Source organism: Scylla paramamosain, chromosome 43 (genome assembly GCF_035594125.1).
Source record: "Scylla paramamosain isolate STU-SP2022 chromosome 43, ASM3559412v1, whole genome shotgun sequence".
In the NCBI taxonomy this organism is placed as follows: domain Eukaryota; kingdom Metazoa; phylum Arthropoda; class Malacostraca; order Decapoda; family Portunidae; genus Scylla; species Scylla paramamosain.
This window is the reverse complement of record NC_087193.1, coordinates 4,371,660-4,397,183: the sequence shown is the minus strand read 5'-3', so window position 1 is coordinate 4,397,183 and position 25,524 is coordinate 4,371,660. Positions and strand designations below refer to the sequence as shown.

The following is a 25,524-nucleotide window of genomic DNA, read 5'->3' as shown; positions in this document are numbered from 1 at the left end:
TTCACCTCCCCAGCTTCCCAATATCCCTTCCAGTTCTAATGCTTCCACTTTCACGTTCACCTTCCCATCTCCCCATCTGTCATTCCACCATGCATTAAGTCCCCAGCTTCTTCTATTCCCCAGCTTCTTCTATTCCCCACTCAGAAAATCCCAACAATCACTAAGCTACCCTCCCTGTTTCCCTCCCCCATGTTTCCCCCTCCTTTCCCTGACTGTCATCCTCCCCAGGGACCACCCCCACAAACCCCCATTTCCAGTCCACCCAGAAATATCCCCACACAGAGAGAATATCCCCACAATTTATCCCCACAATTTCTCTCATTATGTCTCCCTCCCATGTCCCCTTCACCCCGTCCCTACCTGTTATCTCCCCAAGGCACTAATACCCAGCCTCCCCACAGGGTTACGCAGAGAAGCTCCCTCACGCCGTCACACAGCGGTCGTCATCTCTTCTCAGGGTCCAGCAGGGAGTTAAGGGCCGTAACGCACTGTGACACCGCCCACGACCATGGCTGCAAGGTGGGGTGTGTGTGTGTGTGTGTGTGTGTGTGTGTGTGTGTGTGTGTGTGTGTGTGTGTGTGTGTGTGTGTGTGTGTGTGTGTAGGGATGTGTCTTATGTAAGGATGGGTGTGAATGAGGGTTTTGGGAAGGGTGTGTGTGTGTGTGTGTGTGTGTTGTGTTCAGGTGCAGCAGCCAGTTCACCCCTTTCCTCATATATAAAAATTACCACCTTGCTTTGTTATTAACCAACCACCACCTGACGAAGGAGGAACAGAATTTACACACAGGTATTCCCTCAGGTGTGTGGTAGAGTAGAATTTTCAGGTGTGTCTCCCGTCCATTCTTCTTCCTCAAACGTAAAAAAACCTAAAATAAAATTACCACCACCTGACCACTACCTGACGAAGGAGGAACACACACTACACACAGGTACATCCCCAGGTGTGTGACGGCATGGGATCCGCGCCTCTGCACTCCACCACGGGCATGCACCTACTGAAGAGCGACGCTTCTCTAGGCGGGCAGAACGGAAGTAAGCTGAGCACAAGGGCGTCTAGCTCCTCCGGGGACAGCGTGGGGCGGGGCATGTGCGGCTGCTGCAGGAGGCACGGCAAGAGAAGGTCCCGCCTGCCGCTGTATCACGAAAATGAGATCTATGACGTGAATGACCTGCCGGAGGGGATGGGGATGAAAGGCAAGGAGGAGATCGTGTGAGGGGGGTGACAGGTGGTGCAGCCGCGTCTTACCTTGCGTTACCTCACCTTGCGTTACCTCCTGCTGCGTGATTCGTCATTGTCATCATTACCATTTGCTATTACTGCCATTGTGATTGTTGTTGTTGTTGTTGTTATTGTTGGTATTATTATTGTTGCTATTATTTTTATTATTATTATTATTATTATTATTATTATTATTATTATTATTATTATTATTATTATTATTATTATCATTATCATTATTATTATTATTATTATTATTATTATTATTATTATTATTATTATTATTATTATTATTACCACCGCTACTACTACTACTACTACTACTGTTACCTGTTGTATCATTATCATTATCAATGCTCTCCAGGTTAAATTTTTATCTATATTTGCTATGCTACTACTACTACTACCACTGCTACTACTACTACTACTACTATTATTATTATTATCATTATTATTATTATTATTATTATTATTATTATTATTATTATTATTATTATTATTATTATTATTATTATTATTGTCATAATTATTATTACCTTCACCACCACCATCACTACCACCACGACCACCACCACCACCATCACTATCATTCATTCATTCATTCATTCATTCATTCATTCACTTTCCTCATAACTCGTCCACTTTCCATGTAAGTGTGTGTGTCATCCATCCATATTCTGAAACACTTCTGCGCCGCACCTCCACTACATTCAAAAGGCTCTAGTTGAAGTGACACGGGTTTTTAAAGGTGTTCCAGCGACAGATGAACACGATTTGTACATTAATAACAAGAAACAATCGTGAGAACCCGGCTAGTCATCTCAGTGGCCTCGGAAAATAGTCGTGGTGAGACCTAAGGGTTTCTGAATACCGGCCATTAATCACACGTACAGTCAAAGCCAAAAGTTTTTCCTCGTATTCTTTTCCACTAATTTAACCGTGTCGCCTCAACCGTAAGTCTGATATGCTGCCGATCACCTGACAGAACCCGAGAAGTGAAGGGTTCCAAGGAGATCAGAGGACATGAGGCTGAGGGAACACGCTAAGCACAGTGGAAGTGGGAGCGTCAGGTGACAAGACTTCTGGCCGCGACTGTACACAACTACACACACCACCACCACCACCACACTGCACGTACAGTACATGTGGATACTGCGTGGTTGCTGTAGACTTCGGTGTGCGCCATGTGTACCTTCAATGTAGACGTGAACTCCACTCTCTAGGTGTTTTAACAGTCATGTGTATGTATCTATGTATGTATGTATAGGTTCATGTAGATCCACCTTATGGAAAAAAAAATAAAAATATATAATAAAAATTGCATGGATATTATTTTTTTTTTCTAGGTGTTTTCTCAGATTGTTGTGTTCTAAGTGTGAGGAGTGGAGAGGAAACGTCATGTATATATTTTGATTTTTTACATTTTTTGAGAGCAGTAATATAAACTGGGGTTTTTTGTCTTCTCTCTCTCTCTCTCTCTCTCTCTCTCTCTCTCTCTCTCTCTCTCTCTCTCTCTCTCTCTCTCTCTCTCTCTCTCTCTCTCTCCATAACACAGCCTCTATAACACGTGAAAATATATACAAAAAAAAATAATTAAATGAGTCCTTTTCAACAGCACAGCACAGTGGCATCAAAACACACACACACACACACACACACACATTGGGAGAATCACTGTATATTGACTCAGATCACGTGATGCTTTGGGAGTGGATTTATATACATATTGATGTGTTTATATATATATATTCCTTCCCTCGTAAGATTAAGGTGTACATGGTCACGTTTCGAACCATATTGTGGAGCTTCGGTAAATAAAAACATAAGGAAAGCTGCAAGAAGCCATCAGGTCTACTCGTGGCAGTCCATATTGTAAATGGAATCATATTTAAAAGTGAATCTTTTTTTGGTTTGATGTTTGAGATTGGAAAAGATGAAAGGAAATGTAAGTTTATTCCTTCCCTGCGTATATTAACTGATGTAAGTAAAGAATGACTGAAACTTCGGAATAAAATATATATTCAGTCCTTTTCATGTGATATTTGAGACTGAAAAGGAAAAAAAAAATGTATGTGTTTGTATATACTCTCCACTCTGTGTCAATAAAGACTTCATGAGCGAGTCAGGGGTGAAGAAGCGCGAATGAAGCTTCGAAACAGTGTTGAAGGCGGACCGACACACCACTGCCCGCCTTGCTTCCCGCTGTGTCACGTAACCTTAAATTATACACGTGGAAATAAAGCTGTGTTCAGTAAAGGCCTCTTAGTCTCCTTCTGCGTGTGCGATATTGACGGTGAATTTTGGGATGGTTAATCATACGTTTCGGCTCCTTAATTCGAAAACTGAAGAGGCTCTAGTGGAAGTTATTGCGGTTGTTCAAGAGTGTTTTCATAATTTTTTTTTTTAATAGTTTAAGTATTTCTATGGATCTAGTGATGGTTTGACAAGAATGGAGAATCTTAGGACATCATTCGTAATCAGAGGTTTCGGCGACTTAGCTCGAAAACTTTCAGGGTCTTCTGGAAGTTGTTGGGTTTTTTACAAGAGTGTTTTAGTGATTCCAGTGATAGCTTGACAAGGATTCCGAATCATAGGCCAATATTCTCAAACGTTTCGGTGCCTTACCTCGAAAACTGAAGAAGCTCTAATGGAAGTTATTGGGGTTTTGCAAGTGTTTTCATTATTCTAGTTTTGGTTTGACAAGGATTCTGAACTTTGGACACCATTCTCAAACGCCTCGGCATCTTACGTCGCAAACTTTTTCCAAGCTTTAGTGGAAGTTATTGAGACTGCAAGGTTTTCATAATTCTAGTAATAGTTTCACAAGGATTCTGAATCATAGGAAGCCATTCTAAAAAAAAAAAAAAAAAAAAAAAAATTCGCTGCCTTACCTGGGAGACTTATTAAACAGGTTAGGAAATAAAGGTTTAGCAGGAGTTTTTATGATCCTGAAGATTGGTTGACAAGGTCTTTGTAACATTAAAAGAAAAAAAATCCATATTGGGAATTGGTCTCTTCCCCAGTACACGTGCACCTCCTCGGGTACTGACAGGTACTTAAGGGAACGTTGTCACGGTGATGTGTTATGGTAATGGGGGTGATGGGGATATCAATACTTCACTCTGGCAGTCCGTCGCGTGAGTGTGCTGGCGCCTCGAGGCTTCTTTCAATATACTACAGATAATTCTCCACTTAATGATGATGGTGCACAAAGATATATAATCTGTTTCTCCAGTTACCCAGTTAACGTACAATATGGAAGGCCATGTCACTGGTGGTTCATAATCTGAAGTAATTACTTAGTATGCGTAAGTGTGGAGACCTTGTGTGTGTGTGTGTGTGTGTGTGTGTGTGTGTGTGCTAATAAAGTATGCTAATTAAATCACCGGATCATATCGACTTGGTTACCTAAGAGACTTAATTAACTCACCCTCGTACTTAAATTTAATCATGAAAAACCTGCCACATGCATCCTGCCATTCCTCTCTTCAAATGGCATAATGTCTGGTGCAGTGAACCCAAGGAGGTTTGACAAAGACACCTTTCCCTATTAGTTGAAGCACTATGCGAGATCTGCCTTAAAATCAGGTGTTGCAATGCAGAAAAAGCAACACACAATTGGTCTGCAAAACAACGAACACCGTGTAACTCATTTTTTGTTCAGTGGACTGTAGGGATATTGTTTTTATTAGCGTTTATTTACTTGTGTTATTTCATTCACTTCACACGTGGTCTGTAAAGCAACAAAACCCGCGTAACATTTTGCTTTTCCTCAATAGACTACGTAAAAGGATGTTGTTTATATTAATCTTTAATTGTTTCTGAATCAACGTTAGTTTTATTACAATACTGACTTCGCTTTTCTTGCTCTGACCGAGACGAGATTCATGGTTTTGTTGGTTTCGCTGATGCTCACACTTTATCGATCCCTACTTAATTTTACCAGCACGGCCGGTTATGCTTCCTGAGCAGCGCCGGGTGGCTGCCGTCTCCAGGGCTCCGTCTGCATTAAGGTCAGAATTCCCCCAAACAATTTTGATCTAGTCTGCTTTTTAACACAGCACATGAGCGTGCTGTGTGTATGAGATAGCCTCATATGAGTACATGTGTGAATACATGTGTGGGTGACTTAACTAGCGGCATTGTGTGGTTCGTTGTTCAGAGGCTGGCGCCGTTATCTACAGCGATAAAGGAAAGAGGGCTGACACAAGCCTATAAGTTGACCTCTGAGGCCCTGGGGTCATGAGGGTCTCCGTGTGTGTGTCTATGTGTGTGTGTGTGTGTGTGTGAGGGTTAGCTAACCATGGAATAATTGTTACACGGTACCGTTTAATTGTAGTTCAGAGAGCGTGAGTGCATGTATAGTATTAAGTAGCAATTATCCTTACCAGTATTGATAATCTGCATGACTCGTACTTATATCTTGCAAGCTAGAATAGGTGTAGTTAAGTGTCGCCTGGCAGATGTGGTGACATAGGAAACAGGACGTGAGGCACCCTGTGGCACTGAGGGACAGGGAGAGAGTACCTAGACCGAGACGTGACAAGACGCGTGAGCGAGAAAAAGGGAATGCGAGTTGAGTCCTTACGAGTAGAGTTTGCGTGTGATTGTGACGGTGCGAGTATCTGCTGCCCCTTTATCTGTCTGTGTGTATTGCACGGTGACTTGTATACTCTTGTGTAATACATGGACATAAGAAGAAGTGTGTTTTCCTCTCCTTGCTCTGTGTGACTGTTCTCACTGAGTGATTGAGTGAGTCAGAGCCACAGCCGTTCTCAGCCGCCCAGGTGAAGTCCTTCTCCCTGACAGACACAACCCGAACCCAGCAACGGTGTGAGGCGCCTCTTTCATGCTGGTGGAAATACGCTTCAAGAAGAAGAAGAAGAAGAAGAAGAATGTGAGAGAAATTAAACAAGAATTTAATAAGCGAGGTAAAAATAAGAATAAGAAGAAAATGGTGATGCTGCTGCTTATGATGATGATGATGATGATGATGATGATGATGAAAGAATAAAAAAGAAGACGATAGTGATGATGATGAAAGAAAAAGAAAAAACATGGATTCCTCTTTAATTTTCTATTACATTTACTAAAATCCATATACTCACCATTTCAATTAACATAATCCCAATAAAATAAACAACAGAATGACAGCTCAACATTTTCACGTGCAGGAGAAGAAATCCATTGGTATACAGAGCAGAATAGATAGAGTTTGCGATGCTGTTTTGTTTACCTATCAGGGAGAGAAGCGGCCGCCTTCGTCTGCTACGTGGATGTAAACAAAGTGTCAAAGGGAAGGGCTCGTGAAAGTGCAGAGGGAAGCACGCCGCCAGTACACCCACAAGGGGGGATATAGGCGTCCCGGGAGGCTGAGGATAGGTGTGGGAGGCAGGTGTGGCAGGTGTGGGGCGGTGGTAGAGGTGAGGGCTTGGTACAATGGATTACTTCAGGTCCGTTACCCAGTCGGTGTTGGGCGCTCCCCAGCCTGGCCAGCAGCCGTCAGGGGCAGACACGGTGAGTGCACCCACGCCCCTCCTGCACCACTGCACGCTTGGTGCTGGCCTCAACACTTGCACTAGTCACTTAGTATTGTGAGAAACACCACAATCTGTTGCTTCTGGCTTCAAGCTGTTGTAGTCGGTACAGACATCTGCACTGACACAAGAGAGAAAAAGGAGATATCTGAGCTTACTTTATGTCATGATCTACACAGTCAAGGCATCAGCAGTGAAATGAACTAACAAAATGAATCTAAACCTATCAAAGTTCTAACCTAATCTTCAGGTGAAACTGTTAATGTTATTTCAGCATTATCCTATTGGTTTGCTGTTTTATCATAGTATTCTAGAGATTTGATACTGATATCTTTTTCTATTGTTTGATAGAATTCTGAGAAAGCTTTATTATCATAAATTATGCAATCCTGCCAGTTTCTCTCAAGCCACAATGGAGATCCCTTTCAGAATATTTAAAGAGTATTATTTCTGGCAGGTTGAGCGACTGATAGACCGAGTGCAGTCATCTACACTGCTGGAGGACCGCCGCGATGGCTGCCGGGCCCTCAAGTCCATGTCCCGCAAGTACAGGGTGCTGGTGGGAGCCCATGGCATGGACACACTCATTCAGGTCTGTCTGTGGCCTGTGGTGATTTCTCTCTCTCTCTCTCTCTCTCTCTCTCTCTCTCTCTCTCTCTCTCTCTCTCTCTCTCTCTCTCTCGAAAAACCATGCATTCACCACATCTTGGCTGGAATTATTGTGCTCTAATAATTATAATTGCAATAATTAAAGTAAGCAGTTGGCCAGAATACCCTACTATAATATGGAAAAAAAATCAACATTTGTATGATACAGGTGTATATATTTTGTGCTCACAACAAACTTAGCATTCCTTCACATGCGCAGGTGTTGGAGGCGGACCGCAGTGACCACGAGATTGTCAACTATGCCATTGAGACGCTGGTACACATCACCTCCCCAGAAACCTTCCAGGAGGAAATGGGTGAGTTAAGTTGGGCCAGTAATCATATCTAAGCCAAAAATATGTTCAAAGTTTGGTAACCAGAGTAATCATGGATCTGTATCTATGTATATACCATTTGATTGTCTCTTAAATTGATTTGTAATCACATCTAAACTAAAACAGTAATTCAGTATCTAGACAAAGTTAGTATCTTGACAATCAGTGTTATAATATGTGAGTTTAAACAGTAATTCAATACCTGTACAGTTACTATCTTGATAGTCAGTTTAATCTTACCTAAGCCAGAACAGCAAGGTGCCATCTAAGCCTTCAGAGTGTTACCTTGTCCTCCTCCACAGAAGAGAATGGGGAATCCTCAGAGGCCAGTTATTCATCCATGGTTGGGGAACAGTTTACTGAGATCTTCACCAAGAGGCAGGAGAACATTGAGCTCCTTATCAACCTCTTGGATGAGTTTGATTTCAAAGTGCGTTATCCAACTGTCAAGCTGCTCACCAATCTTCTCAAAAACAGGTGGGTTCTCTGATCATTTCAGTAATTTCCTGATATATCTTGGTGCTCTATTCTCAAGTGTTTTGGCATCTCACCTTTTTCTTTAACAAGCTCTTGGTAAAGTTTCTGGTCCTGAACATTTCTGATATGAGATTGTGGATTTTAGCAATGTTTGAAGACTTAAACTTCAGTCTTATCTGAAGCAGGTGTGTGTATGCAGTTTCATTCCTGTGAATCAAAAGCACTTGGATGCATTACTACTTTTTGATATTGATAAGATAGTTATCTGCTACCAACATTCTGTATTGTTCTTCAAGAGGCTATGGGTCTGCAAGCAATTTTATTTATTTTTTACAGAATGGGTTGTTTAGTAATCTGTGTCTCTGTTTGTGTTCCTTTCCCAGGCCCAAGGATCTGCAGGAAACAATCTTGGTTGTTCCCAGCGGAGTCTCCAAACTGATGGATCTTCTGTCTGACAGCCGAGAAGTTGTCAGGAATGATGTATGTGTATCTGCCTGTTGTGTGTCGCCTCTGTCACATAGCTTTAGTGTCTGTCATGAGTTTTATTATCAGATGTAATGCCTATTCAAGCTGTAATACATAAGAGCACGAGAACATGAGGAAAGGTGCTAGAAGTCAGTAGGTTTGCATGTAGCAGTCCTTGTATAGTACATAGGTAAGTATCTATGTCCACCTATGATCTCTCCACGAAGTTGTTTGATTTTCTTATAATTGGACTTATTCCAGTCCTTCACCAACCTGTTTGAGGTTTAATTCCTTTCTGTCTCTCTTTTTATATCTGACTTACTTCTTGTCCTATCCTGATTAGTAACCGTAAGGGTCATATCTCTGCTTCCCCTCATGTCCCATATGATACTAAAACTAGGTAAGAAAGTGTGAAGCACATCTCTTGGCACAGCGTCTTCACAGCAGTGCTCACTTTCAGGCTCTGCTGCTCCTAACACAGCTCACCAAGAACAACACCAACCTGCAGAAGATTGTGGCCTTTGAGAATGGCTATGACCACATCTTTGCCATTATCAAGAGTGAAGGGTTTGCTGACGGCGGCGTGGTGGTGGAAGACTGCCTCATCCTCATGCTCAACCTCCTCCGCAACAACCCGTCCAACCAGACGTTCTTTAAGGAAGGTAAGTGTTGGTGGGGGAGGAGCCTTTGCCATTACTGCCCTGCATCTCTTACTGTAGATTAGATGGTGTAGCTTGTGACAAATGGGATCATCTGTTTGTTTTCCTTATATGTTGCTTTCATTTCTTTGTTATATACCTTAAGTTTTTTCCAGGAGCATTCCTATGAATGTTACACCTCACAAGATTTACCTAAAATAATTTCATCCATAATAATCTAGTGTTGGTAAGGTTAGATTACATCAGGTCAGGTTAGGTTAAGTCAGGCTGGAGGATTTATCATAGAAGAATTATTTGGGTGAAATTTTCATGGAGGAATTTTACTGAGTGGAATTTACATTAAGACAACCGGACCAGATTGAGAGATTGTTGATTGTGTTTGTTGTAATGTGTGATGTCCACCCTGCAGGGACCTACATACAGAGACTCACTTCATTCTTCATCCTGCCCATGGACAACAAGGAAGGCTGGTCAGCACAGAAAGTCACCAACATTCACTACATGCTACAGGTTTGTGTCTTCAACCTCCTAACACAGCAGGCAACAGTAGAAAATGTAGTGAAACAGAGTAATGTCATTCTTTTCTTCCCTAGGTTAAGGTTTTCCAGTTTTGGATGGCCCTGAAATTTAGAGGAAGGAACTAGGTGGTTATATGAATAATGCATATGAAAATAAGTTCAAATTGCCAAATAGGAACTTAATTTAGTAACACAGTTGATGATGGTCCGCCTTCTTCCCAGCTTGTGAGGTCACTAGTGGCCCCACAGAACCCAGCCCAGGCTGTGACCTCCTGCCAGCGGGTCATGAACCAGTGTGGCCTGTTGCAGACCCTGACGGGCCTCCTCATGGCCTCAGGCGTGCCAGTGGATATCCTCACGGACACCATCAACACAGTGTCCGACATGATCCGAGGCAACATGCCTAACCAGGAGTTTTTTGCCAGCATGATGGCGCCTTCCACCCCACCCAGGTACTACTTGCTACCTTAATTCCATCAATGTTGATTACAGCATTGTCAATTTATTGAACATCTCATTTTCTGTGATAAGGCTGGATGGCTTATGAGTTCCTTCCACTTTTTACAGATTGTCTCTTCTCTGATGTTTATGACTGGGACTTTTATAAGAGGAGCATTTAGACCCCCTGAAGATAAATCGACCAGCCAAATTTAAAACCTTTTTCTAATTTACTTTTTTGAGGAGCATGATTTATGATTTTTTTTATGCTTTTCAGTGCTTGATCAATCTCCTTTACAGATAAGATGTTCTGGTGTAGAGGATACAGATCATTAGACTTTAATAGTAGCTAGAAAGAGGATGTTTTTTTTATTTATTAAGTGGTGTAGGAGATACATATCAGTGTGGTCCTTTGTGTGGGCCCCTGTTTGGGATTGCTGGCTTAGCATATAGACAAATAGATAGATGAAGTGTTGAATAACTCATCACCCCCCTCACTCTGCCAGGCCTGCCATTGTGGTCCTGCTGATGTCAATGGTAAATGACAAACAGCCCTTCGTCTTGCGCTGTGCTGTCCTGTATTGCTTCCAGTGCTTCCTCTACCGCAACCAGACCGGCCAGGCACAAATCATCCAGACACTCCTGCCACAGACGGCTGATGGTGAGCACCTCATCCATACTTATATTAACTTGTGTGTTTCGTCCAAGTTCGTTTATCCACGTGTTACTGTTTTCTCTGTTTTATGTATTTGTTCCTGTCATATATTCGGGCGTTCCTTCCCTTTATTCCTTGTGTTGTTTTGTCTCATCATGTCTGTTTAGTCACCTGTGTTTCATTAGTGGCCGTTTAGTGTGTCATTGATTTCCTCCTCATTTGGTGTCTCTCCTCTGTGCCCTCTTTGTGCCTGAATGTTTTTATCTTCCATTTATCTTGATTCATTTGTTATGTGTGGTTTTGTTTCATCCATGTGTTCTTTGGGTGTCTCCTTCCTCAGTTCGTCATCTGTGTTTGAATGTTTTTGTCTCCTGTCACACGTCTCTTGTTAATCATCTTGTGTGTTATATTACATGTTGTGTAGCTTGTTTTCTCATCTGTTGGTGTTTCTTCCTTACATTCCTCATCCTTGTTTTCAGTTCATCTCATTTGTGTATGGATAAAACGTTTCATTTATGTCTCATCCATTTCTTGCTTATCACCTCAGTGGCTCGTCTTTTATCTGAATATTTAGTCTTATCTATGCTTCACCTGCTGCTGAGTGTTCAGTCTCATATCTCACCCATGACTCCTCTCTGTGCCTCATTTCTGTCTGACATCTCTCTCTTCATGCATCACTCATTCCTAGCTCATTGTTATTGTGTTCATTCCCTTTGTCTCAATTGTCTGAATGTTTGTCTCAAAAAATGTCCTCAGTGTTTGTGTAAGTGTCTGTACTGTTGTTTTTATCCCCTCATATATTCTGACTCCTTTTTCTGTTTTTGAGACAAGTAAACACTATTTCACAAAACCTATTATTTTTTGAGTAATGAGGAAAGCAGAAAAGAATAAGTTATTTACTTAATGCCATGAATATATTAAGTTCCAAAAAACTGTCTTATCCTTATGCCAAAAGATGATAATTTCTGAATTTCTTGTTTTGAGCAAATGCTGTTATTTTCTGGACCTGTAAACTAAGGTATTCTTTGGTGGTGGTGGTGGTGATGGTGGTGGTGGTGGTGGTGGTGGTGGTGCCTGCAGAAGGTAACATTCTTGGGGCACGGCTGGTGTGAGTCAAGGGAATGCTGTTTCACTGTAGGAAGTAACCTAACAATGTGTCTGTGTGGTAATCAGAGCTCACAGTATTCACATTAACATATTGTCTATCTGTCCTTATATCAGGCTGGTGTCCCCACAAAAAGGGCAGCCAAGTCAAAGTGCATGATAATCTTAATACTTATTTATTTGGCAGTGTTTCATACCTACTAATAAAGAAATTTGTGTGGGATAGTTGTGGTTTATGGCATCTAGTGAGTAACTGATCTATTTTGTTGTGTTTTTAATCATGGTTAACATCTTGCTGCTTTTGGATTTGTCTTTTATTTAATTTTATCTTACAAAGACCGTTGGGTGTATTTCAAGAATCTGATACTATTTCTGGCATTTTCTTGATATAGATATGAGTACTTATTGAAGTTATTGCATTACTTAATCCTTACACTAGAAATATAAAAGTTACAATTAACATAAATACTTTTTATTGTTGCGAACCACTTGAGCATAACACACACACAAGTTCACCTAAGTGTAAAATGCTTGTTGATATACTTATGAATCACTAAATCTGAGCATTCAATAAGAAATACACCAGAGATACCATAACCACATCACATTGGAAATTCGTCTCTACAGATCAGGAATGTTGACAAAGTGAGAGACACAAGTGGGGTACAGTAGCGAAGGAAAACCCAGAAAAATACCACTGCTTCATCCATGCTTTCCTCCACCACTAACTCCACAGGGGATGTCATGTTGTGCTGTAGACAATCCCTTTCCCTGTGTTGGCCCGTGTGTTAGCCTTAGTGTTGGTGTTGTGTTGCCTGGGTGCAGCTTCCCAGAGGTTATGTTGCTGTGTTGTGGTTTAGTTCCTGTGGTGGTGCAGTTGCTTGTTTGTGGCTGCTAGTCTGTGGTGATGCTGAGGGTGTGGCTGACTGAATGGAAAATAAAAAGACTGAGTAAATGCAGAGTTTTATACTGATTGTCAAAAGTAGATTTTTAAAAGATCATTAAAAATGTGGCTTTGCCCAAATTATCTAAAAGTTTTAAGAATTGTGTTGAAATTTTTATTATAAATATATAGATTTTCATGAAAATTAGCAAAAGCAGACTTTAAAGATTGAATTAAAAAGTATTAAGAAGAAATATTGAAAAATTCATCCAGATTACCAAGAGTACATAGATGTGATAAATATTGTGTTAGAAAGTAATGAATAAATTTAGTGAGCTTTGCCCAAATTAGCAAAAAAATGAGGTAGAAAGATTAAATGATTGAGTTAGCGCTAGTGAGGACCTCCCCACCTTCTGAGGAGGCAGTGTGGGCAACATCAAGGAAGTGTTTGCAAGTTTCAAGTTCAACTAAACTACTGGTACTGGTAGTCGCTTATCTGAGATGGTAATGTTATTTTAGCATGGAACTTGTCCTCATGTGACTGCTCTTTCTCTTTAGTATTTTTGCATTAACTTAATCACCTAGAGTAGGTTAAGACAGCACACCAGAAATGGACTCAGACTCCATAAAAACAAACAAACACCTTATTGACTTTTTTATTCACCTCTCTCACACTTGATTCATCAACCTTTGTCTACTTGAATCAAATTCCACAGCAACAATATTAATCCCTTCACTGGTGTCTGACATAGGGTTCTTTAATACCAAAGCATGCCAGGACATTTAATTTCTTCTACAGTCACCACTAAAGAGTCTATTGTCTATACATTGGAAAATCTAATCTTTTAATGCATCTCCTTTTCTTGTAGGTGTTTGTAAAGAGTTCTTGGAGTACTTTTAATGGAGTGAATTGTTGCATATTGCAGTGAAAGGGTTAAAAAAAATACACCCATACACTCCCACAGTGTGTCTGAATGTTCATTGACTGTCAGGGATAACTTGGATACAACTTGGATTATTTATCAAAATAACTTAAGCATGTTTTCCACTCAGTAACTGTCATACACATGCATGTATACTCCTACACACACACACACATACATACACAAGGCTCATATAGAGAAGTGATACCATTAAGTAGTTTTGTTTCAACTTTTTGATGTAGCAGGCCTCTAACAACTAGTCTGTTGCCCTTACAGTTGTACCCGGAGCTAAACCATTTCGTAAGTTAACTTGTTTTCCGCACTGTTGACATGGCTCCCCCCTTCCCACTTATGGGTGGCCACAGTTTTCCTTTTTGCAGTAATGTCATCACACTTTTCCCCGTCCCACTACAAAAGCTTAGAGTTGTTGAGATCCCACTGAGTCACTGCAAGTTGGCCTGTTTCCTCCCACCCACTGTGTTGCATGTTTGGTGCTGGCTTGTGGGGTTACTAAGTGGCTGTGCTGCTCATATAGAGTGTAATGCACTGCTACATAAGGCAGGAGAAAGGATTTTAAGTTGTTGTGTGAGTTTTGTGGAAATCCTGTTGCTCTTTTCCAGAACTGAACCAAGAAATAGAATTGAGAGTAAAGACTTGTTGATAAAAGCAAATGTTAATGCTTTTCATTGTCTGAGCTTTGAGGAAATTTTGATTTTTTTTTCAGAACTGAACCAAAACCGAAATTCAAGTTTGTTACAGCTTGAAATTCTTAGTAAAATAACATTATTGTATCTTAAAAAATTGTTCCCTGAAAATTAATTAGAACAAAAGTTTTCAACCCAACATTTTGACAGTAATAAAAAAAAAAAAAATGCATCTAGTTTTCACTTAATATGAATAATGCTTAAAGTCAGCCTCAGCATTTAATAATATTCATGTAGTCCTCCAGTCCATCCATTTAAATGTCATAAATGATCAACATACAGTATTTTTAATGGGATCATTACATGCACCACTCACACCACTTATGCACAGCCTTCCAAGTGGTGCTGCTGGCCTCAGCCATCCCATCATTACTTCATTTGTTTTTTTGGAAGCTTTTGAATTCAACTGAAATAAGAGATGTCATGTTTACTTGAATACTTGCTAGAATGAAGTTAAGGATTGCTAAGGATTGCCGTGCTAACTTTAATATCTTTGTTTTTAACTGAATTACTAAGTTTTGCTGTGCTTCCTGCAACTGAATTAAGGTATATCATGCTTACCTCAACACTCTACTGAATTTGCATTATAGTTTGTCATGGTTACCTCAGTACTTTCCTGAACTTGAATTGAGGTTTGCTATACGTATTTTGACACTTTTCTTTTTTGACAGTTAGCCTCATCATCTGTTATGTTCCTCTCCTCATCTCCCTCATTCAGTCTCTTCTTCTGTGTACTCACTCTGTTTGAAGTTCCTCCCTGCATGACCAGCCTTGCCTTCACCTGAGTTTCATTGAGGTAGTTTGTTGTTACTATCTGATCTCCTTTTTTTTTTTTTTTATTGTTGCTTCCCCAGAGTGTGGCATGAGTGTGTCTCCTGCATTTAGCTCATTCAAAACCCCCACCCCCATCCCCACTCTCTCTCTCTCTCTCTCTCTCTCTCTCTCTCTCTCTCTCTCTCTCTCTCTCCTCTCTCTCTCTCTCTCTCTCTCTCTCTCTCTCTCTCTCTCTCTCTCTCTCTCTCTCTCTCTCTCTCTCTCTCTCTCTCTCTCTCTCTCTCTCTCTCTCTGCAGATCTTTTCTTAAACAAGACTTTGGATTTTTGTCTTGTTATCTTCCTTACTTTCTTTTTACTTTGTCAGTTTTCATATATGTTCATGCATCATGTATTTATTTATTTATTTATCTTTTTTAATGTAATAAAATAGCATCAGGGAAAACATTCAGCATTGCCATCACCACACACAGATCAAGAGGGAGAGAGAGAGAGACAATCACAGATTAATAGAACATTCCTTCATGATGTACAGTCGTGGTCAGATGTCATTTAATTTGCTGCACTCGTTTCCTTGAGCAGTGCAAGACATTTCCATGGTGGGAGGAAATGAACATGTAATTACTTCTTAATTTGTTAGTGTCCCATAATACCAAATACTAACAGTCCTGTATTGTCTGTTGCTTTATTGAAAATTTTTAAAAACTTGGGGAGTGGTTTAGTTTGATCATCTATAAATTCAATGTGTAAGACTGTGGAACTGGCATTATGTCCTCTGCTTTGCTCACAGTCTAGCAGAACCTTCCCAAGTGATTGAGTGTTAGCAGCTCAGGGGATATATGACTGAGGGAAAATGCCATGAAAATGAGTATAGCAGATAATTGACTACTGACAGTAACCTCACCACCCTCTGCCCTCCTCTCCCTTATGACCGTACCTCACCCTCTCTGCCTCACCCACAGCCAACTCCATCACAGCCGGCCAGCTTCTTTGCAGCGGCCTCTTCTCCTCCGATCCCGTGTCCAACTGGTTTGCTGCTGTGGCCTTGAGTCACTCCCTGGTGGACAATCTAAGCCAGAAGGTGGGTCCAGTGTTGCAGAAGAATTATTTATTTATCTATTTATTTTTATTTAAGAGTGGCACTGCCCTTGGGCAACAAAAACAAAAAAAAAAGGGTCACTGAAGTGCCAGTTCCCAAATGTATGTATCATAACGTTACTAGAGTTGTAGAAGAATGTGCAGTAATATTCTGGTGGTGTAAGGAAACATTCAGTGGTGTTGGAGGAGAACATAAAGGAGTAACTTCAGTATATTATAATGCATAGTAAAGACACTGATTGTGTTTCACTGAGCTGTAGAAAATGAAACAGTCCTCAATATAGCAGTGTATAATCTTTGCCCTTTGCCCTTGTGTTGGCATGGTGCAGGAGAACATGCTGCGGGTGCAGCTGGCCACCAGCGTGGGCAGCCAGCCGGTGTCCCTGATGCAGCAGTGCACCTCCATCCTGCAGGCGGGGCCCAAGGTGCTCACTCGCCTGGGGATCCTCATGCTGCTATCCACCTGGCTGGCCCACAGTCCCATGGCCGTCCAGACCTTCCTGGCCATCCCTGCTGCCGTCCCTCACCTTACCACACATGTAGGTGCCACCCACACTCACTCTCTCCCCTGTCTTTTAATAACAAAGTATCATATTTTCTTTAGATTTCTGTATATCACTTGCACACACCACTTCATCTGGTAATGCATTCCACTGATTTATTGCTCTTATATGAGAATTATTTTGCATAAAAATAATAATAATAATAATAATAAACGGTTTATTATTTAGGCAGTTGACAAACTGAAAATGTACATAGGGGATGGGGAAAAACTTAACATTAATCCTAACGGTAAGACTAATCTAGGAGGGAAATACTATCGATTGATGGCTCGCACCATGGTGGGAATCGCACTGAGTCTGTACCGGTCCGTGCGCGGCGCCTTCAGGGGCGTTATTTTGTTGTGGTGTCTGGTGGCACGGACAGGGCGAGGCGCGTCGGGCGGCAGCATGTCTCTGAGACGCGGATGATGCAGTAGTCCCTTCCCAAACTTCTCCAGAGCCTCTCGGTGCCTGGTGGATATTCTGGACAGACTCAGGGTGGTCAGGGCTTCTTCATAGGTGGTGTATGCAGGGCCAAGGATGACCCTGCACGCCCTTTTCTGCACACTCTCTAGCTGTAGCTGTTGAGTGTGTGTGAGGGAGGAGGACCACGCTGGGGAGGCGTACATGAGTTTGGGGAGGATGAAGGTGAGGTACACCCCCCTTAACTCATCTGTCGGCGTCCCCAGCGACCTGAGTCTGCGCAGCATGTACAGCCTGTAGGTAGCTGATCTCACGGTGCTGGCGACATGCTGCTTCCAGGTCAGCTGGTCGTCCACCGTGACTCCGAGAAGCTTGGCACATTGGACCACCTGGAGGGGGTGAGGGCCCACTGTGAGCCGGGGAGGGGGCACTGGTACAGAGGAGGTACAGAAATGCATCACCACAGTTTTTGCTGTGGTTGATGGTCATCCTGCTCTCCTCTGTCCACGTCTGCAGTCGCTCCAGAATTGCTTGCAGTGGCGAGTAGTCCGGGTTCTTGTTGGAAACTGGGACGCCCACGGTGCAGTCGTCCACATACTTCCAGCGATGGGGGGTGTCGGTGAGGGCGTCGTTGATGAGGAGGAGGAAGCATAGAGGACCCATCTTGGTCCCCTGGGGGACTCCACATGTCAGCTGTTGGAAATTAGAGACAGAGCCCTGATAGCGAACGGCCTGACGTCTCCCTGTGAGGAAGTCGGCTAGCCACGCTATCAGATTAGGAGGGAGACCCAGACTTACTGCCTTGCTGATGACAACAGTGTGATCAACTAGATCAAAGGCTTTTTTGAAGTCGACAAAAGCAACAGCTAGAGAGGTGTTTCGCTTGTCCAGGTGGCTGTGGATGAATTCAAGGAAGCTGGTCAGGTAATGTGAGGTGGAGGTGGCTTTAATATTTCCGAATTGTCTGATATCCACGGTGTTACAAATTTTGGTGTATGCCCAGTCATATACAAAATCTTCACAAATAAGGCTAGGGATGGGGGTGATAGAGACTGGCCTGAGGTCATTGAGTGACTGAGGACTGGAAGTTTTGGGGATGGGAGTGACATAAGATGTCTTCCAGTCCGCGGGGCAAGAGTGTTGGGAGAGTGAGGCGTTTATTATGGAGCATAGCGGTGTTGCTAGCTCTACAGCAAATTCCTTGTAAATTTTTATAGGAAGGTCAGTGGGTGTGGTGGATCTTGGTTTAAATTTAAGTATTCTCTTAAAAACATCCATCGCCTGGACAGTGTGTGGAGGGGAGGGAGCGGGCAGATAGGCAGGAAGCGGAGTGGTGTGGAGGGGAGGAAAGGTTTGACAGATAGCAGCAAAGTGATCGTTCATCTCCTGAGCCGCGAGATTAGCAGGAAGGTGTGAGGTGCAAGGAAGGGATGAAGTGTGCTTTTGTAAGCCACACAAAGCTTTGATCTTAGCGTACCACTGTCTGTTGTTGGTCAGCTTGAGGTGGTGTATCTTGTCTGGGTAATAGCTTGCCTTTGCATTCTTAATCTCCCTGATTACTCTGTTTCTTAGTTTCCTGTAAAGGACCGGGCAGGAGTGGAACGCCCAGGTCCGCTGACGCATGAGTCTTTTAATGCGGGGCGTCATCCAGGGAGCATCAGACGGGTGCGTTGTGACGCTCTTGGCTGGGAAGTAGTGGTGGAAGGCTGCTGTAGTAGTGGCGACGTAGTTTTGCCATTTTAAGTGTGGGTGTGTGTGTCCTGTAGTGTACCATTGCAGTGCCAACTATATTCCCTATCCTTCCACTCCAGGTCAGTGCCAACGAACATGACGAGCTGGAGATTGTGTGCCAGGGCCTGTGTGCCTTCCTCCTTGGCCTTTGTATTCAGTTCAACGACGGCAGTGGCACCAGCTTCTCCACCGAGTCACTCCGGCAGCTGGTGACGGACAGGATTGGGGCGGAAAACTTCACAGACAAACTCAGCAACATTCTGAGGACGGAGGCATACACAAAGGCAGTGAAGTCGCCCCAGCTGGCTGTCAAGCACCCATCCGACCTGGTGTTTGATCACGAGTTTTGCCGGCTCTTTAAAAGCCTGGAGGGTGAGTGTTGTTGTCTGTGTTGAGAGTGTGTTTCTGTAGACAGTGAGAGTAGGAGGTGAGAATTGTCTGTGTTGAGAGTGTGTTTCTGTAAACAGTGAGAGTAGGAAGTGAGGGTTGTTGTCTGTGTTGAGAGTGTGTTTCTCTAGATAGTGAGAGTGTACTGAAGAAAAAGAAAAAGGCGCACCGCAGATGCCAATCCAAAAAGCAAGTTGTCCAAAAAAGAATATAAAAAATTATGAGAAGTGTCTTGAAACTAACTTCTTGAAAGCTAGACATAACTAGATTAGACTATTGCTTTTCTGTTATAAACCAAAGTAAAACACTAAAATAAACATGCACAAGTTACTCACAGAAAACTCCCATTTGCATTCTACAACAAATGCACAAGTTACTCAGTTAAAAGCTCCCATTTACACTGCACTATAAACGCTAATATCTTGCCACAACCTGCAGTGACATGTCTGCGTGCTGTGATGCCTCAGCTGGCCGGTGGGAGCACCACAGAGGTGACGCCTGTGGAGGTGACCAAGTACAAGGACATCATTCGGGACCAGGATGCTGAGATCACCAAGCTGCGGGACCGTCTGGCGGGGATAGAGAAGGAGGTGGAGGAGCTGAAGGCTGGCAAGGAACAGATGTCAGCACAAGTCCAACAACTCCATGATGAGAACACTGGTGAGGAAGAGTGTGGTGGTGAATGTATGCATGTCTAAGGAGAATAATTCTGTCCATTAATTTAATTTTCCTACAGATTTCTGTATAATTGTGGTCAGTGAAGTAAGTACCTGACTAAATCTAAAGAACATAAATCTTCCCATCAGTGCTAAGAGTGCAGCAAGGCATCTCAAGGGAAACAGAAGTCACAAAGGAAGAGAGCGAGCAACACAGCACTACCACCACCACAGCAGATACCATTCCTGCCTCCACCACCAGCACCGACACAGCCCCTGCCACTACCGACCACACCACGGAGCAGCAGCAGACAGAACAGGTGACCCTCCTCCAACAGCAGCTTGCCGAGATGACACACGCCAGGGATTACTACTACTACGAGATGTACAAGAAAGACACCGAACTCACTGCCACGGTGGGTTGCTCTCTCTCTCTCTCTCTCTCTCTCTCTCTCTCTCTCTCTCTCTCTCTCTCTCTCTCTCTCTCTCTCTCTCTCTCTCTCTCTCTCTCTCTCTCTCTCTCTCTCTCTCTCTCTCTCTCTCTCTCTCTCTCTCTCTCTCTCTCTCTCTCTCTCTTCTCTTCCTCTCTCTCTCTCTCTCTCTCTCTCTCTCTCTCTCTCTCTCTCTCTCTCTCTCTCTCTCTCTCTCTCTCTCTCTCTCTCTCTCTCTCTCTCTCTCTCTCTCTCTCTCTCTCTCTCTCTCTCTCTCTCTCTCTCTCTCTCTCTCTCTCTCTCTCTCTTCTCTTCTCTTCTCTTCTCTTCTCTTCTCTTCTCTCTCTCTCTCTCTCTCTCTCTCTCTCTCTCTCTCTCTCTCTCTCTCTCTCTCTCTCTCTCTCTCTCTCTCTCTCTCATATTTGTATGTGAAATGACTTCTCTACTGACAAGTGTCATGTATTGCTTCACTCCAGCAACAGCAACTTCAGCAACTACAGCAGCAGCAGCAGCAGCAGCAGAGTAGTGAAATCCAGCAGCAGCAGCAGCAGCAGCAGCAGCAGGGTAACCAGACTTGTGGACAGCAGCAAACATCTACAGCTGGACAGCAGGTAATTTCTAATAAAACTGTTCTTTACATTTTTGGTTGTTTGGATGAACACACCAAACTGACAGACAACTGAGGTAAACACATAGTTGACAGGATAAAATAGTTATCGATATAATTTTGACCTCCATGCTTACTGCTAACCGAACTGTTCCTGTGTTGTTTTCCTTAGCTAGATACATTCACAGAACTGACAGATGACTGAGCAACACACACAGTCTAAAGAGCATTATCCTTCCCATCAACAAACAAGGAAAATAAGTGACAAGGAAGAATATAACCTGCATCCTTTACTTTCATATTTTCCTCCCTACAGATCAACAATCACCTTGACAATCAGAATGCAGCCGATTTCTTTGACTCCCTGTCCAACCCAGAAATGGAGAACCTTCGCAAGCAGCTGGAGGATCTTCAGTTAGTGCTGTACAACAAGGACTCAGAGATACAGCAGCTGAAGGAGATAGCTGCTCAGGCCCCACCTCACAGCGAGCAGAATGGCACAGTGGAGAGGGTGGCAGAGGTAATGGTATTGTCTGTCATGAGTTCCAAATTGTTCCTTGCCAAAACAGGGTAAAAATAAATTAGATACTTATGCACCTGTTTTTACACTTCTATAGGTATAAAACTGTATTTGTGCCTCATTTTGCTTTGAATTTTTAAACAATCTTTCATTCCAATATTGTTAAGTTTGGAATTTTCAGTTAGCCCGTATATTGCTGTCTTGAGGTAGTGAGGTAACTTAAAAGATTCAGTGATGCAATGCTCTGCAATGACTCAGTAGTGTTTCAATGTGCTGTGGTGTGTGTCAAGTCTTTGCACCCTTTGTTGAGGTTTCATTTCATTGTGCTGGGTTGCAGGTGTCTGGAGAGCACCCGGATGAAGCTGCACATGACAGGCTGCAGCAGGAGTGTGCAACTTTAAAACAGCAAGTTAAAGATTATGAAATTCATGTCAAGCAACTGCAAACACAGCTAGAAACAGCAGCAGCAGCAGCAGCAGCAGCAACAGCAGCCTCAGTGGCAGTGGGAACTGGCTCTGGGACAACAGCTGAGACACGGTGCAAGCAGCTGGAGGTGAGGGCTGTGTGGGTCAGTGTAATTCTCTCTCTCTCTCTCTCTCTCTCTCTCTCTCTCTCTCTCTCTCTCTCTCTCTCTCTCTCTCTCTCTCTCTCTCTCTCTCTCTCTCTCTCTCTCTCTCTCTCTCTCTCTCTCTCTCTCTCTCTCTCTCTCTCTCTCTCTCTCTCTCTCTCTCTCTCTCTCTCTCTCTCTCTCTCTCTCTCTCTCTCTCTCTCTCTCTCTCTCTCTCTCTCTCTCTCTCTCTCTCTCTCTCTCTCTCTCTCTCTCTCTCTCTCTCTCTCTCTCTCTCTCTCTCTCTCTCTCTCTCTCTCTCTCTCTCTCTCTCTCTCTCTCTCTCTCTCTCTCTCTCTCTCTCTCTCTGATAATGTTGTATTCTCCAAAACCCGACATCCTTATTCCTTACTTAATAAACCCACACTCAGCATGCAAACAGTAGCACATAATACTCGCACTCAACACAACACACCAGCACACTCAACATGCACCTGTACATAACACCGAGCAACCTGAGCACTCACCCACCTTACATGTGTGTTGTGTGTGTGCAGGAGGAGCTGGACACCATCAAGAGGGAGCAGGAGGACTTACTGGTGCTGGTGACAGATCAAGACAGCAAGATGTCAGAGTACCGGCGCAAACTGAGGACCTACGGGGAGGACGTGACAGAGGATGAGGATGAGGAGGACGAGGATGGGGACTTTGCCATCACCGAGAACTATGACGACGACCTCGATGACATCCAGTGACACACGCTGCTCGGTGGACCATCGGAGCTTGTTGCAGGAGGTGGGGGGAGAGTTACGTCCTCACCCCATACACACTGTCCTATCTCACCTACGCCTGAAACGCACTTAACAGACTCGCCTGCAGTCGGGCATCATGGATTGCTACGTGTAAAGGTTGTACGAAGATTTGTTATGTTCAGTTTGCTTTTTTATTCTCATTTTTTTACTCTTGTTTCTTTATTACATCTGTGGTTAGGCCTCCCCAGCGTGGTCGTGTAGCAGCCAGCAGGGTGTTTGCTCCCTCAGGTGCTGCTGGCTTAAGTGGAAGAAGAGCACTGTGTTCTGTTATGTTTTCTAATCTGGTTTCCTTTCTGGCTAAGACAAGGTGACATCTGAGCAAGACAAGAATATATGCTAACACAACAAACAAGGAAAATAAATTCAGAAGAAAAGAAAGAGGCTCAAATTTCTTCTTTGCAGCAAAACAAAGTGATATTTGAGCAAGAGGAAAACAAAACAGATGCAACAAAACAAGGAACATAAATATATGAAAATAAAAAGGTTTTTTCTGCAATGTGATAGACTCTTTCAATGTGTCATAATCTTCACAGTCATGGTAACTGAATATCACGAAGCATGAGGAACATCTTAACATACTTAGTCTAGAATGTAACATCTTGTAAATACATTGTCTGTTAATGATGCGTCAGAGATATTTATGCTGTTCGTATGTGTTGAATAATTCACTTGCATTTCTCTCTCTCTCTCTCTCTCTCTCTCTCTCTCTCTCTCTCTCTCTCTCTCTCTCTCTCTCTCTCTCTCTCTCTCTCTCTCTCTCTCTCTCTCTCTCTCTCTCTCTCTCTCTCTCTCTCTCTCTCTCTCTCTCTCTCTCTCTCTCTCTCTCTCTCTCTCTCTCTCTCTCTCTCTCTCTCTCTGCTCTTGCTCTCCATTTTGTACATATTTTCCTGCTTCTATTCTTGATATGGTGCTCTGTGCAGCTCAAGGTGGTGGTGGTGGTGGATGTGAGTGGTTCAGTGGATCAGTGGATGAGCTGATACAGTTTTTTCATTCCTTCCCCTCAATCCACACAAAGTGCTGGTTTTTCTTGCTCTTATTTAGTCTGCCCAGTCAGTCATTTCTGTTTAGACTTTTGGAGGGCTCTCTTCATCCTAGTAACTCCCTGTGAAATGGTAAGAGAGAGAAAGGAAGGTGCTCTCTCTCTCTCTCTCTCTCTCTCTCTCTCTCTCTCTCTCTCTCTCTCTCTCTCTCTCTCTCTCTCTCTCTCTCTCTCTCTCTCTCTCTCTCTCTCTCTCTGTATTAGATTTCAAGTATGTCACTGTTGTTATTCCAAGTTAAATTCCTCCCAAACTGCATGACATCACCAAGATAAAGACTTTTGTCCATTTCTTACGTAGGTATCAAGTCTTAATGACAGTTAAACTCCCATCAGGGTCTTCATGTTTACAAGTTTGCAGGAGTTGAAGAAGCTCACCTTACTTGGTAGTTCTGTATTACATAACCCCAAGATGAGAAGTATGTATGGTAGACCCTCTGTATCTTGCCATGTGTATGTATACGTAATTGTCATCAAGGGATGGGATATTTTTTCCCTCTTTCTGCCACGGGATTTTGTGCAGATGAAGCTCAAAACACACACACACACACACACACACACACACACACACACACACACACACACACACACACACACACACACACACACACACACACACACACACACACACACACACACACACACACACACACACACACACACACACAAATCATGGCATAGTTTTCCCACAGTAGATCTACTTGTTAATGAGAGTGGATGGGAGTAATTTTTATTTATTTATTTTTTTTCTGAGAACTTTTTGAACCGAGGTCAATTTTTGATACGTACAGGCTGTGATAGAGGATCCTTATACATGCATAATGCTTGAGGAAAATACCAACCCTGCATACACATTGTAGTACCTATTGCATTGATTACTGCACATTGTTAGCTGACAAACTGATAACCTGTTTCATCAGCATCACCATAATGTAGGAATCGATTGCTGGGGTGAGAATTAAGGAACGAACTGGAAACAAATGTATTTTTGTACTAAGAAGGGAGTTTTTTGCAGTGTCTGTATATGTTGAGATGTTTTTAGAATATCCAAGGAATACATTTGTGAGATGGTGTCTTCCACTTGTATTTCATGGCGTGGAGGAGGCTGTGTGTGTGTGTGTGTGTGTGCGTGTGTGTGTATGTTTGTGTGTGTGTGTGTGTGTGTGTATGGTATGGATGGTGGAGGCCTAGCAGGACCTGTTGTGTGTGGAGTAGTACATATACTTCATGCTTGTGTGGGTACTAATCTGTGGCCTGTCCTTGTGTTATAGAGTTGTTAATCAAACAAAAATGTTGAATAAAGTTATGATCTTCGAATATTTGATTTTGTAGACATCCCAGATGTGGACCACAGACTGACAGACTTGAGATAGACAGGCAACAAGACCAGTAGGGC

General features: G+C 42.9%; 2 protein-coding genes across 7 annotated transcripts in view; both read left to right on the top strand.

The window, feature by feature from the left end:
• Positions 1-3,476, top strand: part of LOC135093544 (QRFP-like peptide receptor) — a 50,986-nt gene extending 47,510 nt beyond the window's left edge. For all 5 annotated transcript variants that reach the window (XM_063992886.1, XM_063992888.1, XM_063992884.1 and 2 more), the window contains 2 exons: positions 402-519; positions 943-3,476. In XM_063992886.1, coding sequence (XP_063848956.1) covers positions 402-519; positions 943-1,215 — 391 coding nt within the window. In that variant the 3' untranslated portion in view covers positions 1,216-3,476. The remainder of the gene's footprint in view (positions 1-401; positions 520-942) is intronic.
• Positions 3,477-6,482: 3,006 nt separating this feature from the next.
• On the top strand, positions 6,483-23,841 carry LOC135093541 (general vesicular transport factor p115-like). Of its 2 annotated transcripts, XM_063992880.1 has the most exons (19): positions 6,483-6,737; positions 7,215-7,349; positions 7,626-7,722; positions 8,043-8,217; positions 8,601-8,697; positions 9,143-9,344; positions 9,751-9,851; positions 10,082-10,311; positions 10,804-10,958; positions 14,139-14,162; positions 16,301-16,419; positions 16,766-16,975; positions 19,213-19,504; positions 19,958-20,179; positions 20,326-20,591; positions 21,083-21,217; positions 21,530-21,733; positions 22,071-22,286; positions 22,838-23,841. In XM_063992880.1, the coding sequence occupies exons 1-19, from the start codon at positions 6,660-6,662 to the stop codon at positions 23,033-23,035; spliced, it is 3,156 nt and encodes a 1,051-aa protein (XP_063848950.1). In that variant the 5' UTR covers positions 6,483-6,659; the 3' UTR covers positions 23,036-23,841. The 2 variants fall into 2 exon arrangements, with proteins under 2 accessions (XP_063848950.1, XP_063848951.1); XM_063992881.1 differs by lacking the exon at positions 14,139-14,162 and having other exon boundaries at positions 6,484-6,737.
• Positions 23,842-25,524: the final 1,683 nt, after the last annotated feature.